Genomic DNA, 20,071 nt, shown 5'->3' with positions numbered 1-20,071 from the left:
GCAATGTTTCTTTAGCTTCTTCATCATAAGGGATAAGAAGATAATTAAAATTATTTATTTTTTTCCCCTTATTTTATATGTTTTATCTGTGGGCACAGCTGAATTCTGTTGGTGTCCACGGGCCGCATAAAACACTTTGGCGTGCCGCATGTGGCCCGCGTCCCGTAATTTGCCCACCCCTGATCTAGCATTATTACTAGACAAGAATCTAGATCTAACTTCAAGATCTAGAACTAAATTTAAATCTAGAGCATCGTATAATAATAATATATGGAATCATGGAGCTAGACTGGCTAGAGCCTATATCTAGATCAAATCTAATCAACTTTTATAGAATCTAGTAGCTCTAGGGACACTGTTCCTAGTAGAGTTGAAAGTCATGACTATTGTGAGTATGTCTGGATCTCTAATACTTAATAGTTTCTTTATTAGACCTAGTGTAAATTGATGAATCTACTCTTTTAATATTATCATAAAAATAACAGGCCTACGTGACATAGAATATGAATGAACTCTTGCCTAGATAGATCTAGTTCTAGATAATCTAGTAAATCGGTCTAAACTACTACTACTTAGTTTGAAATCCAGTTAACAAGTGCTAGATTTGATAAGACTACTCTGTCAGCCAATAAACATTTATAGATCTATTAGGTCTTTTATTTGAAATAGAGCTAACTTTTAACATAGGTGCTATTTATACTAATATAGTACCGTAGTTGTAGGCCTATAAATGTGCATATTTAAAAAAAAGAAATCTTCAAACATGCTTGTATGTAGATGATAGTAATTTAATGATAGTAATTTAAGTAAAAGCATAGAATTTATAGTTTTATTTATGTCATGAAGATATAAGAGGCATCATGCTTGCAGGTTTTTAGGGTTACCGAACCCCCATGCAGGCAAAACAGGTCTCTGTTGCTTGCATCCATGAGTGAATGTTATGTTAGGTAGATATACTAGAGCTCTGCAACTTCTAGATCTATATTTAGATTTTAAATTTACAAGTGATGGGAATTTAAAAATTTTAACTAAAAAATCCGAAATTTTCCCTGACATCTTAAAAACAAAAAATCCGAATATTTTTCAATTTTTTTTTGCATTTTTTTTTTTGGAATGAAAAAAAAAACAAAAAAAAAAAGGATTTTTATTATTTTTCCATTTTCGGAAGAATGCAAAATAGGATTTGATTTGTTTTGAACATGCACAAATCGGGTTTATTGACACAATTAAAGTTCTATTTTTTAAAAATCTTGTGTTATCGTATTGTATTAGTCTTAATTATCGTATTGTCTTATAAGTCTAGACCTAGATCTGTGACTAGAGTGGTTTGAATCAGTCTATCAGTATATTCTAGTTTCTTTAATTTGAATACTTTTGGTCTAGATTATCTATTCTAGATCTAGAGCGTCTAGACTTCTATAGCTGCTTGCCAGCTTTTGAAAAGTATCTGAGTTGAGAGTATCATTATGCCCAGCCTCTATGCGCTTTGAATTTTTACTTTGTTGTCACTGTTGTTAATGTTACAATAGCCCCTAGAATTTTCTAATTTAAACCCTGCCTGTCAACTTCTATGAGTTCAAATAAAATTAGATTTAGACATCTAGATCTAATATAAGATCTAGATCAAGTAGGCCTACTGGCCATCTATATAGTTGTAGGCCTACTTGACATGACTATATTGAGTTACTGAGTATAAGTCTGATAGATAGCACCTTGCTGTACGGAAGTGAAACATGGTCAACCTACTCACAGACCTGCCTACCGTTACGCAAAATGCGTATTCGTTACGCAAAATCTCCCAAAAGTGACCGTCAGTACGCTAATACGCATTGAACCCGTCACGTTACGCATTTCGTATCCTTTTTTTTTCCTCTCTTGACTAGCTTACGAGCGGTCACGGAGGTCACGCTAAGCCGTCATGTTGGGGGGGGGGGGAACAGAAAAAGGTGGGGGAACACATTGTGTCCAGATCTATACGTTGATTGGTTCTTAAAAGCAATTAGGTTTAGTCTAGAAATGAAGAACGCGAGAGTGAGGGAGTGGCGGGTTGATATCGTCAGTTATCTGATACACCAACGTGACTTTTTTTTTTTTTTTTTTGTAAGTTCATTAGTAGAAATTAATTATGTTGAATCCCTGATTCCCGTATTCATTTGTATAGAAAAAAAAAATATCGAAGTGCTATCGATTCAAAACACATTGAGTGACATTGTAGATATCTAGTCTAGATCTAGAATCTAGATAACATTATTAACATGTTATAGGCCTACAGGAATAGATCTAGCTAGAGTCTAGCTAGTCATGTGCTTACGTTATGTCATGATTCTCTACATTACTCTACAATCTAGATCCAATTTAGTTGTAGTATGATTTAGATTTACTAGATCTAGATCGATAACTATACTACCATCTAGTCTAGATCTAGACTAGATTCTTAGTCTTAGTATAGGATAGATCAAGAATGAAGGTAGGCCTACGAAAGTTTGGAGTAGACCTACGTTTGTAGCGGATCCACGGCATCGGTAACACTCTGGAGCCCAGATCTAGAGTAGATTATATTCATTATATAGACATAGATCCAGATCTAGTCTAGATATCATCTCTATTGTCGTATTGATCTAGATTTAGATTATAGATCTAATCATGACATCTAGATCTAATATATATATATATATTTATATATATATATATATATATATATATATATATATATATATATGACAAAATAGTGGATCGCGTAAGTGTTACGCATTCTGGTGCCAAAATACGCATTTTGACCATCAGAGTTACGCATTTGGACTTTTTTTGGTAGGCAGGTCTGTACTCATGGCAGGAAAAAAAGCTGAATGTCTTCCACCTCCGATGCCTAAGGTGTATCTTTAAAATAAGGTGGCAAGATAAGATAACCAATGAGGAAGTGCTACGAAGGGCAGGGTGCCAGGACATCCGCTCTGTTATCAGCAGCAGACGCCTTGGCTGGCTTGGCCACCTTTGTAGAATGCCAGTAGGTCGACTTCCACAGGACATTCTGTATTGCGATATAATAGAAGGCACTTTCACGTTATACAGATGTATGTAACGCGACATGGAGCTCTTCAAAATTGACACTAGCAGCTGGGAAGAGGTGGCACTGGATAGATCCACATGGAGAGAGAGCATAAAGGAAGGGTCACGGATTGCAGATGTCATACACAACAGAAGCAGAAATAAGGGTGAAAATGCAACGGCACCTGGTGATTGCATATGCCCAACCTGCGATCGCAGCTGTGTATCAAGGATTGGCCTCTTTAGTCACACAAGAAGTTGCAAAGGGAAAAGAGGTGGCACTGGATAGATCCACATGGAGAGAGAGCATAAAGGAAGGGTCACGGATTGCAGATGTCATACACAACAGAAGCAGAAATAAGGGTGAAAATGCAACGGCACCTGGTGATTGCATATGCCCAACCTGCGATCGCAGCTGTGTATCAAGGATTGGCCTCTTTAGTCACACAAGAAGTTGCAAAGGGAAAAGATCGTCTCTCGAGACGTAAAATGCCACAGAATAGTAATTGTAGTAGAGTTCTAGATCCAAGTTATTAGATTTAAGTAGATCTAGATTATAGATAGATCTATAGTGAGAAATATATATTAAAGTTTTTTCTATATCTAATAGCTAATCAATACTAATCTGTTTAATAAACAGTTTCTCCTGTATAAAATTCAATAATCAGTGAAGCAAACAGAAATGTAGCTTTTGAAGTGTTTCCAAAACTCAAGTATGTTTTGATTTTCAAACACATTAATCCTTTGTAGTTACAATGCCAGTAAAGCAGTTATCTTTTATAGAATGCTATGACTGCCTGGACCCAGATATAAAGCATCTGCAAAGAGCTTTCTCCTCACATCTATATGTACAAGCAATATTGCCTTGCATGCATTTTTTGTGCATGTGTGCAGTAAAGCTTATGCAGTGTAATTATTATGTAATACAACATTATTTAAAGAAAATATTGTTGCTATCTCTCCTAATCAGGCCTTTTGTAAACACTGCTAAACACACAACACATCAACACATCAAGAACTTGACGACAATGCTCCAAATATTCTGGTGCTTTAATAATGGTCAATTAAAACAACCAATGAAACAATTGGCAATACACCAACACTAAAAATGCTATACTGTACATCACCGTACTAAACTAATAAACTCTACTGTCTCTATCTCTTCTTGGACTCGTACATTCACTTCAGGACTCCACCAGGACCGAATTCATGGCAGACTAACAGTCCCGGCCTACTCTCTGTTTTGTCTTGAACTGCACTGCCTTACACACACTGTGTCTCTGGTCCACGCAGGCTGATGATCAGATGACCATAATCCTGGTCCTATTCACGTGCAAGGTTCATGCCAGTACTGTCCCTTGCCCTTCGTTATAGCACGATAAACTGTATTACTGGCCTGTGTCACATATGTCAGCTGATCACACACAGTTAACCCTATTGCGTGGCAAATAGGGTTACAACCATATTAAATAAAATGAAAATTAAAAAAAATTCAGCAACATCTTTTTTTTAAGTCGCTGTGACAAGCCAGTTCGATGTACCATCACTGATTTACTCACGACGGCTTAACACAGATTTGATTGAAATTATCTATCGATCTATCTATAAGCCTAAAAAATACCCGTCTGGTATTACATTTGACATAATAGTCGATTACGCAAGTGTTACACATTTTGGTGCCAAAATTCACATTTTGACGATCAGTGTTACACATTTGGACCTTTTTAGGTAGAAAGGTCTGTCATAAGGTCATTTTTTTTTCATGTACTGTGAAAACCTTGATTTTATATAGTGTTAAAGGCCTCTGCGCGGTGTTGATTCTTGACAATATGTCTAGTGTAGATCTGACTGGAAGTAACGCTGAACTCAACTAATTCAGTAACACCGGTGAAAGGCCGAAACAATCAAATATGTAGTCGACGCTGATGTTGTTCTATAACGATATTTAATACTCAAGAAGGGAATCGTCTGATGTCAGCTATGTCCGTAAATCTGTATCTATTCTATTGTACTCAAGTCTACTACTCTACAAGAAGCGTCTTCCTTTTTGCGTCGCTTAGAGCGTTCTTTTTTTTTAAAGATCTGTCACGTCACTTGTCGCTAATTAAAACTTTCCCCTTATTCCCGAAACAAATAACTAATTCCTAATCATGTCATAACAATAGGCTAGCTCATATTTTTTTCCCGTCTAAATTTGTGTTTTAATTACATGTTTTCTTCCTACTATGATATTAAGCTATGATCTACATTTTTCTTTAGTTTTTCTTCAATATATAACTATAAACGTACAATTTTGATTGATGCTAATTTTCTTTTCCAGATCGAGATAGAACTCATGGGGAAGATTCATCAGCTTATTATCATTCAAATCAGACATTCCCAGCAAGTTTTGCTGGTCAGACAGGTTTTGGAGGAACAGTTAGAACAAATTTTAATTCATCTTCAGAAAGATCTTCATTATATCCAGGATCATCCCAGTTAGAAGCAGAAAACTCAGGAGATCCATCAGGTTGGTAATTTTTTTTTTATCTTACTGCTTAACAAGCAGACATTTTTCAAGCTGCTCATACATTTGTTTTTTAAGTGTTTATTGTTAATCTCATATTTGATAAGACAAAAACAACATTAAAATATGAAAAAAAAAATTGTTAAATCCCAAATTTAGGCACCAAATGTGATCTTAATTTATTACACATATTCAGAATAAAAAGATAAATTGTGCTAATCTTTAAAAGCAATCTTTAGTAATAGTAATTTAAGGATTGTAATCCATTGTAATCCCACAATGTTTAAGGCCAGCCATAAAAATTGAAAGTTTTTCTAGTATTTATTATTATTATTTATACATTATGATCAAAAATTTGTCATTGTTTAGCTTTTGGAAATGCTTATAAGACATCTTTACTCCTTTTAGCCCTTTTTTCTTGTCAGTCTCCCTTCCCGCAAGCTATGAGACCACTGAAAGTCAAATTAAATTAAGATGAACTTTACTTTTATTTTAAAGAATTGTGGCATTATTATAGAATACTTTTAGCCATTATGCATTCTTCCAGCAATGGTTCATAACCAGACAGTTTTGTTGTTATGGTCTAGAAACATGCCATGATGCATGTAAGAAACTAAATGGAGTATGTCAAATTATATGTTTTGGCCTTCAACTGTATTAGTGAACAGAGTCTCGAGTCTTTTAACAATTTTCAATTGTTGTCTTTAAATCCTTAATAATATTGTTTTGTATCAAGTTAAACAGTTGTATTCCAAGTTTTTAATGGTTTAAATCATTGTTCCGATGGGTGAGTTAGTCAGATAAAAGTGTCTTGTGATGTTATACCAAAAAATATTTGAGATTATTTTCAAATGTAAGAAGTGAAAGCCTATCATTTATAGAATGCTACTTAAATTAAATAGATAGCCAGTCTAATTTAAGAAAACCCTTTGTTGGCCACTGGTTTGGAAAATCTATTTTAAAAATTCTGACTTCATTCAGTCCATTAATAATATAATAAACAATGGTTTTCTTGGTATCTATTTCATTATTAAAATATAACAAAGAATAAAATGTTAATGTTTGATGCAACAAATTGTTCTTCCTTTTGTCAGAATTGTAATTTTTAATTCCTAACTTCGAAACACATTTTCTTTATATCTAAGCTCATTATTAATCTTATTAAAAAGGAGCGTCAAATTAAGAATCTAAAGTAACATGAGTGCATGGGCACATACTAAAGTATGATTGACAATCAGAGTATCATATGTATTTATTAGGCGGATTTATCTTCATTTTAAGCAAGACCTCTTGTAGAAGCATGTTTTTGGTCAGGATAAGACATGAACAGAATGATGGTTAAATGCTCTTAGGATATAGGACCGTTTAGATATACTTAAAAGAATTGGTTTGGCAGATATGTAAAATGCCTTATTTTTAAGAACTTTTTAATAATGATTTTACTTGATAAATATTCTAATAAGAATTTATAGGCTCTATCTACATTGCAAATACAACAAATTTGTTCCTAGAAAAAATAACCCCCCAGATTTAAGTAATTTTATTTAGATGGCTTGAGAGTCACAACTGAAACAAAAAATTTCTTAGATGCAATCACTCCCCATCTCACCGAATCGGCCAGCATTCCAGAAGGGAAGCTACAAAATATAAAGAATTGTTACAATATCAATGAGGAGCCTGCCGTAACACAAAATCTCTCAAAATTGACTACCAGTATTCAAATATACAAAATAAACTCATCACAACATGCATTTCGTATCCTTTTTTCCCCTCTTCTCTAAGCTCGCTTATAATGAGTTACAAGAGGTCAGCAGTGATGGGAATTTTCAGAAAATTTCATCTGATCCAATTTTCTAACCAAAAAATCTGAAATTTCCCTGACATTTAAAAACAAAAAATCCGAATTAAAAAAAAAAACAACAGATTTTTATTATTTTTTCTATTTTCGGAAGAATTCGAATTAAGATTTTGATTTACATTGAACATGTGCACATCCGGTCTTTTGACACAGTTAAAGTTATAATTTTAGAAAAATCTTGTGTTATCTTATTGTCTGAAAGTTATAGACTAGACCTAAGTCTAGACCTAGATATAGTTATTGAGTGACTAGAGTGGTCGGAATCAGTCTAGATAGATGTATTCTAGATATCTAGTTTCTTAAATTTGAATACTTTTGATCTAGATTGTCTAGACTTCAATTTCAATGGGTGCTTACCAGCTTTTGAAAAGTATCGGAGTTGAGAGAGTGGTGCTTTTTCGGGCTTTGAATTTTTACTCTGTTGTTACGATGGCCCCTAGATTTTTCTAATTTGAACCCTGCCTGCTGACTTCCATGAGTTCAAATGAGATTAGATTTAGACATCTAGATCTATTATAAGATCTAGATCTAGTGGGTCCACCGGTTATCTATATATACAGATGTAGCCCTACTTTACATGATTATAGTTATTGAGTAGTACAAGTCTGATGGACTATAAATTATAATAGATCTAGTAATATATTATATAGATCTAGATCGAAGTTATTAGATTTAAGTAGATCTAGATCTATAGTGAGAAACTAATACTAAAAATTTTTTCTATAACTAATCATTACTAATGCTTTAAAAGCCCAGTGTAGTAAAGATCCTCTTCTTGTAAACAACTTGTATCAGCATGAAAAAGTCTCATTAGAAAGCCTCAATATGCAGTTGTATTGCTTAACATTCTCCTCCTCTGGTTGTTCTCCCATGTCTTGCTTAAGAACTCAGCAGAGATTCAGAAGCTTTCTCTGAATTGCTTTTCATTGCATTCTTTGGTGGACTTTATGTACAAAGTTTAAATAAAAAAGTTTCTCCTGTACAAAACGGAATAATCAGTGAAAGAAGTAAAGCTCATACTTTTGAAGTGTTTCCAAAAATTCAAGCATGTTTTGATTTTCAAACTCTTTATAGTTGTTTGTGAGAGAAGTTGTTACAATACCAGTAAAGCAGTTATCTATTATAGAATGCTCAGACTGCCTGGACCCAGATATAAAGCATATCTACAAAAAGCTTTCTCCTCTCATCTATATGTACAAATATTAGTGCCTTGCATTCATTTTTTGTGCTTGTGTGCAGTAAAGCTTGTGCAGTGTAATTATTATGTAATACAACATTATTGAAAGAAAATCTTAAATAAAATGATTCTACATAATTTTAAACAATTCTGCAACATCTTTTTTTAAGTCGCAGCCACAAGCCAGTTAAAAATGTGCAAAATTTCCTAAAAATTTTTCAAAGTCTGTTCCCATCACTGGGTCATGTAGGTCACGCTAAACCGTCCTATGGCGGAAAAAAGACAGGAAAGGTGGGATGAAGACATTACTCCAGATCTATATGTTGATTGCAATTAGATCTAACCTAATAAATTTTGACAATGAGAGGTCTGTTGTGAGTGGTACCATACAGTTAGCGACTACACATTTACTTAGCAAGTACATGACACGACTTATTAAAAAAAAAATAATTTAAAAATCTCTGATTCCATTCATTTTAATAACAAAATTTTAAAGCTCAATTGATTTAATACACCTTATACTTAGTATAAGAATTATAATACACTTATAGGAATGTAGATCTAGATCTACAATCTAGCAAGATTTTTCTACATTCTAGATCTAGAGTCTATGTAGTAGACTATGTGCTTTTGTAGTGAAGTAGTGAGGACTCTGGGTTGGTAACCCTGAGATCTAGACCCTAGATGGTAGATATATCAAAGTCAAATGTCATCTAAATTTTCTAGATGTAGAGATAATTAAATAGTCAATTAAGAGATTGATTTAATCAAGATCTAGTCAATCTAGAAGTGTAATGCTATGAGTCGGATGATGATGACTCTATTTATAGATCTAGATATACTTCTGTTTTCTGGTACATCTTTTTAGACCAGAACTCTATAAAACAGTGATTAGTCTAGTAATTCTAGATCTAGGTAGATCTAATTACTAACTTATGTCATTATGAAGCACCACAAACAATGATAAAACAATTAGATCTTTACCGTTTTAGAGTACAAAAAATACTCCAGATGGCCGAGTGGCGTCTGAACCTTGGGTTCTGGGTTCAAATCTCAGTGAAGACTGATTTTGAATTTCTGGATTTTTAGGGCGCCTCTGAGTCCACCCAACTCTAATGTGTACCTGACTTTAGTTGGGGAAAGTAAAGGCGGTTGGTCATTGTGCTGGCTACATGACACAATTTCTGCAATTCTGGATATGCAACTTTCTTTCTGACTTTCAGTGCACCAAGAACAACATTTAGAACTAGAACTAAATTTAAATATAGAGTAGATTTCAATCTACACTTGACCTAGATATGAAGACTTGTTCACTGTCAGTGAAGCACCACAATGATAAAATAATTAGATATTTATCAACTTAGATACATAAAAGTATTCTAAGTATACTAGATAAGCTTAATTCAAATTGTATTTCAAAACTTTAATTAAAAAACTACTTATATCGAGATCTCTGACAATTAAAAAAAGATAATAATATAAACAAAAATTGTTCTACTAGACTTTATCGACTTTTAAAACCCTAAAATTTACTTAATGATAATCCAATTCAAACAAAGACAGAAATAATAAGCTTGATTTAACCTTAAATATATAGAACATCTGCTAATTACTGTTTTTTTTTTTTTTGGTCTAAAATGTAAACAAAACTAAAAAAAATAAAAACAAATCTGTAATCATAATTAGACTGTATTCAATTAACTATTGAACTTTTTCTTTTAATACTAGTCCTAGATCTAGATATCTATTTCTAGATTTTATTTCTTAATCTAGAATCTAGGCTTGAGTAGTTGATCTAGGCCTGATGATCTAGATATAGATTATTCTATTTACTTTAGATTGCCAGTACTTATCTGGACTAGATATCTAGACAAATTCAAGTAGACAAGATGGTATTACATCTACTAAAATCTAGTAGAACTATATAGATCTAGATTTAGAAGTACAGATGTTGAAAAAACAAACTTAGTTTTCCAGAAAGGACTAGATCTAAGTCTAATGCTGATGGTTATTTTTTGTATACCAACATACACTTGTTACAGCATATATACATTCTAATAAATATTTAAAGTGAAAAAAAAAACTTTTCCTGCTTTACTTTAACTTAATATAGTAAAGAAAGATTGTCTCTTTATCTTCGGATGTGTAAAATAGAAAATTATATATATATATATATATATATATATATATATATAATTAATTCCTTTGAATCCTTTTGATGGAACTCTGGGCTTTAATTTTTTAATAGTTAATTCAATAATTAATAAAATTTTAATAAAATGTGTAGTCATGCAGCCCAAGTTTATGTGCAAAATATCATCTTGATTAAATAAAAAAAAGTCAAAATAAATTATACTATGATGAAAGTGTGAATTAATAGTAGGAATAGCAAAAGACACCCCTGATAATTTAGATGTTTTTAACATGCACAAGTGATTATTAATAATTTAATTTTGTTTCCCTTGTCATTTCAATTCCTTTTAGTTCCACACATTTCAAATATCTTGGTTACAGTAAACTTTTTTTTTTGAAATCCAAGAAATAAAAATTATAGCTATTTTACACCTTTTTTTTGTATGGGCAGCTTGAAGATTTAAGTTTAGAAACAGGTTACAGGGCTTGACAAAATTATTAAGCAGATCCTTTTTATGTGGATAGTTGTCAATATTAATTTTGTCAAAAACTGAATCTAAGATATTTATACAACTTCTAGATCTATTTCTTATTAACTCAGTCCAAACATGTATTTAAACAGGTAAGTTCTTTGGTCTGAGTTTATTTTCTGAAGAGGAAGGGCATACAAACCATTTTTATTTAAAGTTAGTAAAGCACACATATATTTACTAAGCTAACTATTGTAAAGAAAAACAAAACCCCTTCCCGTTCAAGAAATTTTTGAAGAGGAGAAAGCTGATCTTTGTTTAATTTTCTTTTTTATTTATAGATGTGACCAAAATACAATTACAAAATATAGTAAGCTTTCACCTCTTAAGCCTTTTCTCTTTGATGAATTACTTTTGTGATCATTACGTTAAACATATTTACAATAGATTCTTGTAAATTAAATATATATGTATATAATTATATTTCTATAACTTCTAATACAAAGGTAAATCTCTTCTCATGAATTTCATAATTTAACACCATTGATACAAGACTCAAATCTTTTGAGATCATAATTTACCTTTGTAGTAGACATGATGTTCTTATTCATTTGTTGTTGGAGAGGGCCTGGGCTGGCAGGTGGTAAACTCAGAAGTTCACATGGTTCCCAATAATTTTCTTTTTGGCCTTTAACAATTTGAAGTTGACAAGAGATACTGAACTTATTAAGGAGGAGATTTTGTTTTCTGGAATTTTCAAATGTAACCATGAGAACTTTTAAGGACCCTCCTGTTTTTTTTTTTTAAACTGTTGGCTGAAAGCACAAGGGGAAAAGGCTTCTAATTATATCACAGACTCTTGTCAAGCTTACAAATTGTTAATTAGTAAAACTTAGTGACAAAGGCATTTGTTTAATTTTAAAGTCAAATTATAGCAGGCATATGTATTTTTTCGTTGACACGTCTTCCTTTTCAACACACTCTTAATCTTCAGTTGGCAGCTTGCAGACACTAGTGACTTTTCAGAGTTGTCTTCATATTTGTTAAAGTGATTAAAACTCAAATGAATTATGAAAAAAGAATAATGTTTTAAACAGAAAGTTATGTTTTGACTGTTGTACATTGATTGTTAGAGACAAATCTGGATTACCTAAATAAATAAAACAAGGAAAATGTGCTGCTTCTTTCAGAGTGCTTTATTGTGAATATACAAGCCCTGGTTATGAAAGTCCAGGCCACCGCCGTCTTATTGTTATATATAAAAACAATTAAAACATGGTTTCTATCTGCATTAAATGAATTATCTTAATAGGTTCCTTTTTTGTTTCACAATTTGAAAGCATTTTAATATTATTTTAAGCAGAATTGTCTGAAAAGCATGACAATGTCTCAAACAATTGTTTCACTTCTTAAGTTTGTGTGTGCGTGTGTGTAAACATCGTGCATGTGTTAGCCTGAATTTACCATCACCATACCTGGCGGATGATCTGTTGCTGCGCTGTATATTTATCTGTAATTCTTGCTCATTATTTTTTACTTTACAGCCATTCTTGATGAACACAATTTGGAACAAATTTTAGCATTTACAACAGAAGTCTCTAATCTGATGGTTTCAAGTCAATCTGATTCTATTGGCAATAAAACGTTTTCATGTCACTTATGTGGAAAACATTTTCGTGTCAAACACCAATATATTGGTCATTTAAACACACACATGAACAGAAAACCATTTAACTGTGAATTCTGTGATAAAGCTTTTGCATACGCCACAAATTTAAGCAGGCATAGAAGAACTTGTGAAAATAATCCTCATAATTCCATCCTGCTTTCATCAGCTCGAATAGCTGTACATTTTCCAGATGCTGAAAGCCAGTGATCAAGGATTTGTAATAAATTAGATACCTTTAGATTGTCTGCCAGCCCAAACCATTCAAATAATTAAAAAAAAACACATTTTCATCATTTTCCAGAAACGTCTCAACGTGTGCTGCAAACTGGACAAGGTGTTTCATTTCCAGCCAGTAATCTAAACTACAAACACTCATGTTCTTTTTGTGGCAAAAAGTTCAACAATAGATCTGATTGTGTGGGACATGTCAACAGTGTTCATTTAAATACAAAACCTTTTATTTGCAAGTATTGCACAATGAGTTATTCTTATAAACAGAGCTTAAATCGACATCTTCTTAGTTGCAAAAAACATCATTTGGATTCAAGCTAATGCTATAGACATTTGCTGTTTTTGCAAAAATGTACTAAATATTAGCTTAGCTTATGAAAAGTAAAAGTATGAAAAGTATGCAATTTTATTTTCTCCTAGGTTGGTGGAAAAGTTGCAAAGTGAACTTGGGTGTATCAGAGTTTTACAAGAAATATCGATGCACTTATTGTTATAAGTGTTTTGCCAACAAATCAGATCTGTATGGCCACGTTAATAGTCTACACCTAGGAGTCAAAGCCTTTTCGTGTTCACATTGTTATAAATGTTTTTCTTATTTACAAAATTTAAAAAGACACCAGAGAAAGTGTGAACATTAGTGTTGATCTGAAAAATACTTTCTTCATCCAGCCTTGCAAAGTGAAGTGCGGATTTGTGGTTGTTAGCAAGGATGTTTTTTTTGTGAATGGAATGTGCTTCTTATAGTACACTTTTAATTTAGTACAATATAACTTAGTAGCATCACCATGAAGGATGTGTAAACTTTCCATCAACTTCGTGTAAATTATTGATTTCAGTTGATTGGAGTGTCAGTTTAATCAACTCTTCAGAAATGGAAAGAAGTGTTCAGTCATCAAGTTTGACAACAAGTAACACTTGTGAGTTTTGTGGAAAAGTATTCACTACAAGAATGAGTTGCAGAGACCACAGGAATGCTGTTCATCTTCTTCAAGTTTCTTACCCATGTAACTTTTGTGGAAAAGAATTTCCTTATAAAAGAACTCAAAGGAGACATCAGAGCTCATGTTCTGTTAGACATTTGCACTTATTGTGATAATTAACTGGCACATTTTGAATGGTTATGTCAAACTTTTAAAAATCATGTAAGGTTTATATTTTTTAAAAAAATTTAAACTGTTGAGAAGTATTTCAGAATCAAATGCAAGGCTGACAATTCAGTATTTCTGTCAGGATCATTAACATTTTTTTAGTGTGCTTAGCTTATTTGTTCTTTTTAACCTCTGCAGGTAGTATATTATCCAGTCATGAAGTATCACCTGAAATACAGTCCTTGTACAAGTCTTGGTCCAAAAACCTGCCACAAGCAAAACGAAAATACCAATCTTATAAAAACTTTGCTTGTTCATTTTGTCAAAAATGTTTTTCAACGCAGAGGGACCTTGAAGGGCACATGAATTCGAGGCATCTTAACAAAAAACCTTTTGTATGCGAGAAATGTAAAAAAAAGTTTTCGCATAGAACCAGTTTTAATTCACACAAGAGAATATGTTTACCATTTTAACAAAATGTTGATGTCTGTTAACTTTTATATTGTAGCCTTTTGAAAATTTTCTATAGCTTAGGAAAATGTTAATACATTTTTATTGTCTTAACAGCAAGAATATAAAAATATCTTGCTGTTATAATATTAGATTCTGTTCTGTTACAGATATCAGTAAAAGAACATTTGGATCAGCCTCTTTGCATCCCACCAGCAGCAGTCATCATAAATTGAACACTTCAAAGGGTTTTAAATGCCAATATTGTAGTAAATCTTATTCCGCTAAGCAGGATATGGAAGGACATGTCAATGTACAACATTTGAATTGTAAACCTTTTATATGCTCTATTTGTCTTAAAAGTTTTGCTTATGAAAAAACTTTAAACTGTCATATGCGAAGGGCTCATGTTTCAGCATTTTCCTTCTTTTCAACATCTTCAACATAAGTTTTCTTCATCAAACTTATTTGATTGTATGGCCATGTATATAAGTATAAAGATGTGAAATATAGTTAAGCTGTAAAAGGAAGTTTATATCAGCATGTTTAGAAAAGGATATTATTTTCTTCACGACATGTCTATTAAGCTGTGGAATTTCTTTGTGCTTATTTTGACACTATGTATGAGCTTCATAGGAGAATCCCTTTTCTTTGTTTCCAGGTAACCATCCTTTTAGGATTTTACACTCTCACTCAGCTTTTCTCAGCCATGGAATTTCTGAACTCGGTAGGATTGGCATTTACGTGTGTGAATTCTGTGACAAATCATTTATGGCAAGAAAAGACTATGAAGGACATAAAAATGCAAGACATTTAAATAGTAAACCATATCAGTGTTCTGAGTGTGATAAAAGTTTTGCTTATAAGCGAAGTCTACAGCATCATCGACGCATAAGTCATAATCTGTAAAAACAAAATTCAAAGAGATCTTTAGCTGTGTAAAAATAGCTTGAAAATCATCTGAAGCATACTTTAAGTTGCTAGAATATGCTGCTTTTGTGTATTTTTATGGATAGATACTTGATAGAAACTTTGTGCTGTATAAAATGTTTTTAGCTGTTGTTTTATTGTGTACAGGAGGCACTTTGTCTTCAATGAACAAGATCAAGACTTCTAAGACAAGTGTGAGAAGTGTGGCTGGAAGCTACATATGTAAAATTTGTTGCAGATCATTTCCAGCTAAACGAGAATATGAAGGGCATATGAATAATCATCATTTGAATAGAAAACCATTTCCTTGTCACTTGTGCTCTAAATCATTTGTTTATAAAAAGGGGTTAACATTTCATCAAAAAACTTATCATTTTTCAAGTCATAAACAAACTTAAAATTTACTTTTCAGACATTTTCATTTAGTCATATCAATAAAAATGTTTTTTTTTTTTTTTGTAATATTCTCATTTTTTTACTTGAAAATTTTTAGCAGTACATTTTCTTTGTATTTTTTTTTTTGGAATACAAAAATTTTAACTTCATTTGAATTTTTCTGACAAACATTTTTTTATTTTAAATTTGAAAATATAGTAACTTGTTGAGTAAACATGTTTGAATATTTTTCTACCATAGGATAGGATTAGCTTAATACAAATGCCAAGTTCTTCTGGATATATTGTAGATCTTTTTAACTTTTTTTATTCAGAATATCTTCATGAAGAATGGCAGCATCTTTCATCTAACTCTAAAGAGATTTACATGAGTACAAAAATTCAAGGATATAAGAAAACTAGCATCGTTTGTGAGCTGTGTCAAAAAACATTTGCCAGTCGTCGACTGTTATCTGGTCATATGAACTCAAAACACCTTAAAGCCAAGCCCTATGTCTGTCCACATTGCTCTAAAGGATTTTCTTACAAAACTAGTCTTGATTATCACTTAAAAACTTGTCAGCCAGTATTTGTATCATTGTATGCTTAAACAATCCAAATAGGTGCAAATCAGCCAATCTTTTCTGTTAATTTTTTGTGTTTCTTTATCACTTCAGACTGTCTTGATTGGTACAGAAATGGTACTAAGTTGCCTGTGACTGATAGTCTTAGGAAAAAGAAGAACTATGTGTGTCATATTTGTTCAAAAGCATTTGTCAACTCTAGAATTTTAGCAGGCCACATTAATTGTGTTCACTTGAATATAAAACCATATAAATGTATATACTGCGCAAAAGCATTTTCTTACAAGAATAGTCTTGATGTTCATTCTAAAATGTGCAACACCCAGTTTTCAATATCGTAATATGTCAGCCCAGAGCTTCAGCAGTAACAGCTAATTTTTAATTATTTTTTATCAACATTTTTTCTTAAAAACAATAGAAATGTCTCAGCAACATTGGTTTGGAATTAGTGGATTCAAAAGCTCAAGTATACGAGGAGGAAAGCAAATGATAGGAAATATTGTATGTGGGCTTTGTGAAAAAAGGTTTCCTTCGCGTAGATCTCTCAATGGTCATATGAATTCTTCTCATTTGCATCAAAAGCCTTATCAGTGCGAATGGTGTGACAAGTCTTTTGCACATCAAACCAGCCTTCATTTTCACAAGAGATTGTGCCAGCCAAAGTTGAAAAATACTTCCTAAGTAAGTGTTAAATTTACCAGCAAATGTATTGGGTTTTCCTGCCATGCCCAATGTGGTTGAGCCATGACACAAAGTTTTTCTTTTTCTTTTTTTTCATTTACAGCAACCCTTGTGTTCCAAGGAATTACTGATGACCTAAAGTTTAGGAATCCATTCAGATTTCGAGCTTTTCGATCAAAGATTATGTGTCACTATTGTGGGAAAAAATACACTTCTAGACGTGATTTACAAGGTCATCTGAATGTTGTTCATTTGAAGCTTAAACCTTTTGTTTGTTGTCATTGTGGAAAAGCATTCTCTTACAATCAGCATTTACATGCACATAGCAAAATTTGTGCTCATAGTTTTGGGCCATATTTGACTAATTTGTGACATTTCTTTCTTTATTCTTGGAAGTATTTCTATCTTGACAGTAGTTTGGCAATTCTCTTTATATTAATATATTGTTTTAACTGTTAGTCAAAATATCTAACTTATTTCAGTTGACCTCAATCAGGATTTCAACACAAGTACATTGTGGACTGCAAACTCTTTAAAAACGCTGCGCTCAGGATTCTCTTGTCAACACTGTGGAAAGTTGTGTATTTCTCGAAGAGATCTTTATGGTCATACAAATGCTGTTCATTTAAAAATTAAACCTTTCATTTGTCAGTTGTGTGGGAGAGGGTTTTCTTACAACAGAAATTTGCATGTTCATAAGAAGGTTTGTCCAGCCCTTTTTACTCCCCATTAGACCTGTGCTAACATTACATTTGATAGGACTAGCTATATAACCAAAGTAATAAACATTATGTCTCAACTTTGTCAGCACTATGACCTTGCTATTGTGAAGTTAAGTTTCAATTGGTGCTAAGAAAATGCATTAAAGAATTCAACAGTTAAATGTGTTTTTCTTTGAACCTGTACTTTTTGCAAGTTTTGTTAAGGCATACTTCATGCCCTTTTTTTTCTGTTGGAACAAATGAATTAGTCTACTAGATTAAACCCAAGCCTGATAAAAAAATAGTAAACATGTCTCCTTGCTGTATTCCTCAGCACTTACTTTAATGAAGTCACCATGGAGGAAATATTCACCTGTGAAAAGAGCTTGGTTTTCCTCCAACCAGCACAGGTTGTCTTGTGAGATTTGTCATAAAACTTTCATAACTACTAGAGATTACATTGGCCATAAAAATGCCAGGCATTTAAATGTCAAGCCATATCTTTGTCATTTCTGCGGCAATGGCTTTGCTTATAAAAGAAGTGTAGATTTTCATCAAAAGAATGGAAAGTGTCCAGCTATGGTTAAAGTTGAATATTTTTGATTTTTTTTTTTTTTTGGTTGTCTTTTCAATTTAAATTTGTCATTAGCTACTGTTTATTGCCAATGTAAACAAAAGAAAAAAAAATGAAATCACTCAAGAAACCATTGATACTAGACTATTGTCTTGATAAGGCTTAATGTTATTCAACTGTTATGTTCTCATTCTAATCCCAGGATCATTGTTATTTCTATTTCAAACAAATGGATTGAGTTTACACACCAGTAAATAATGGTCCCGGTTTTGAATTGATTTATCTTGTATGATGACATTGTTTTGTTTTTAATGGACACACAATAAATCACATGATATTTAAATACAAATGTTTTATTTTCTGCTTTTATATGTCCACAAATCTGTTGTTTGTTATAAAATCTAGAAACCTTAATACATTTAATACACTTCTGGAACAACCACATAAATACCCAAAAAAAAAAAGACATTAGAAGCTTTCCATTGTTGCCATTTTTACCCTTGTCAGCCTTGGCCCATGTAAAATAGTGGAAAGACATTTTAAGAACTTATATTGCTTGTGTCACTTCCAGTTGAACTGAAGGAGGATTGTGCCCTTAGTACACATTTTCTTGTTAGCCGTTGTGTGAAGCCATTGAGTCAGCATGTGGAACTAAAGAGACCTCCAATCAAATGGTCAGAACGCACACGCAAGTACACCTGTGAATTTTGTCAGAAGGCCTTTGTAGTCAAGCGAGATTGGGAAGGGCATATCAATTCCATCCATCTTAAAGCTAAACCATTTCGCTGTGATGCTTGTTCTTGGAGCTCCTCTCATAGAGGAGAACTTCAGAAGCATTTTAAAAAGTGTGCCTTTCAGTTTTCTGTTCTGGACAATTTGGGAACTAATTTTTCTGTTGAAAAGAAATGTTTACCTTAAAAGTTACTTGATTTGATTAAAACACAAAACTTGTCTATACATGTCATTCAGCCAGGGGTGCAGCTTGTTTTGTAGTGTGTCTTCGAACTTCTGACTTTGCTCTTTAACCAGGTTCCCTTTCCATTTTTTTGTCCCTAAGTATATAGATGTCAATTTTTATTTTTCCAGACATTATTGAATCTCTATTAAAACAAGATGCAGTAACTTTTGATCAGCTTGGAGAAAAGTCGTCTTTAGATAGAAACCTTCGTCAGTATGGTGTGTCATCTTTTTTGTGTAAACCTTTACAGTTTAAACGCTACACTTGTTTGAAATGCAGCCAGTCATTTAGTTATCCAGGCAATCTGTCTCGTCATAGAAAAGCCTGTGAGGGAAAGTTTGATATTAAATGCTTGTATTGTGAACAAGTCTTTTATCGGCAAGATGTTCTCAAAATGCATATGAGGAGTAAACATGGCATAGTGTGTGTATAAAACTAAGACATTTGTAAGCATTACTACTTCTGTGATGTAATTTCAATTTTTTTTCCAAACGATTCAACTAATCTCTCTATGGGGGTAGTATTTCTTTACAAATACAATTTAAACAAATCAAACGTTCGGCCATTGGTTCTGAAGGTCTCCACCTGTCCCCCCTCGTCCAGCATGTTTGACACTTAGTGTCTAACAACTTTTCTTCTTTC

General features: G+C 32.6%; 1 protein-coding gene across 27 annotated transcripts in view; it reads left to right on the top strand.

Moving 5' to 3' along the window:
* The window catches only part of LOC106064207 (uncharacterized), a 68,686-nt gene that overhangs the window by 22,346 nt on the left and 26,269 nt on the right, over window positions 1-20,071 (top strand). For 12 of the 27 annotated variants that reach the window (XM_056039438.1, XM_056039379.1, XM_056039397.1 and 9 more), the window contains exon 3: window positions 5,366-5,554. In XM_056039438.1, coding sequence (XP_055895413.1) covers window positions 5,366-5,554 — 189 coding nt within the window. The other 15 variants (XM_056039491.1, XM_056039422.1, XM_056039407.1 and 12 more) reach the window with 15 other exon arrangements.

The sequence above is a fragment of the Biomphalaria glabrata genome, chromosome 1, assembly GCF_947242115.1.
Source record: "Biomphalaria glabrata chromosome 1, xgBioGlab47.1, whole genome shotgun sequence".
Lineage (NCBI taxonomy): Eukaryota > Metazoa > Mollusca > Gastropoda > Planorbidae > Biomphalaria > Biomphalaria glabrata.
Note: the sequence above shows the minus strand (reverse complement) of the source record. Positions and strands in the feature narration are given on the sequence as shown.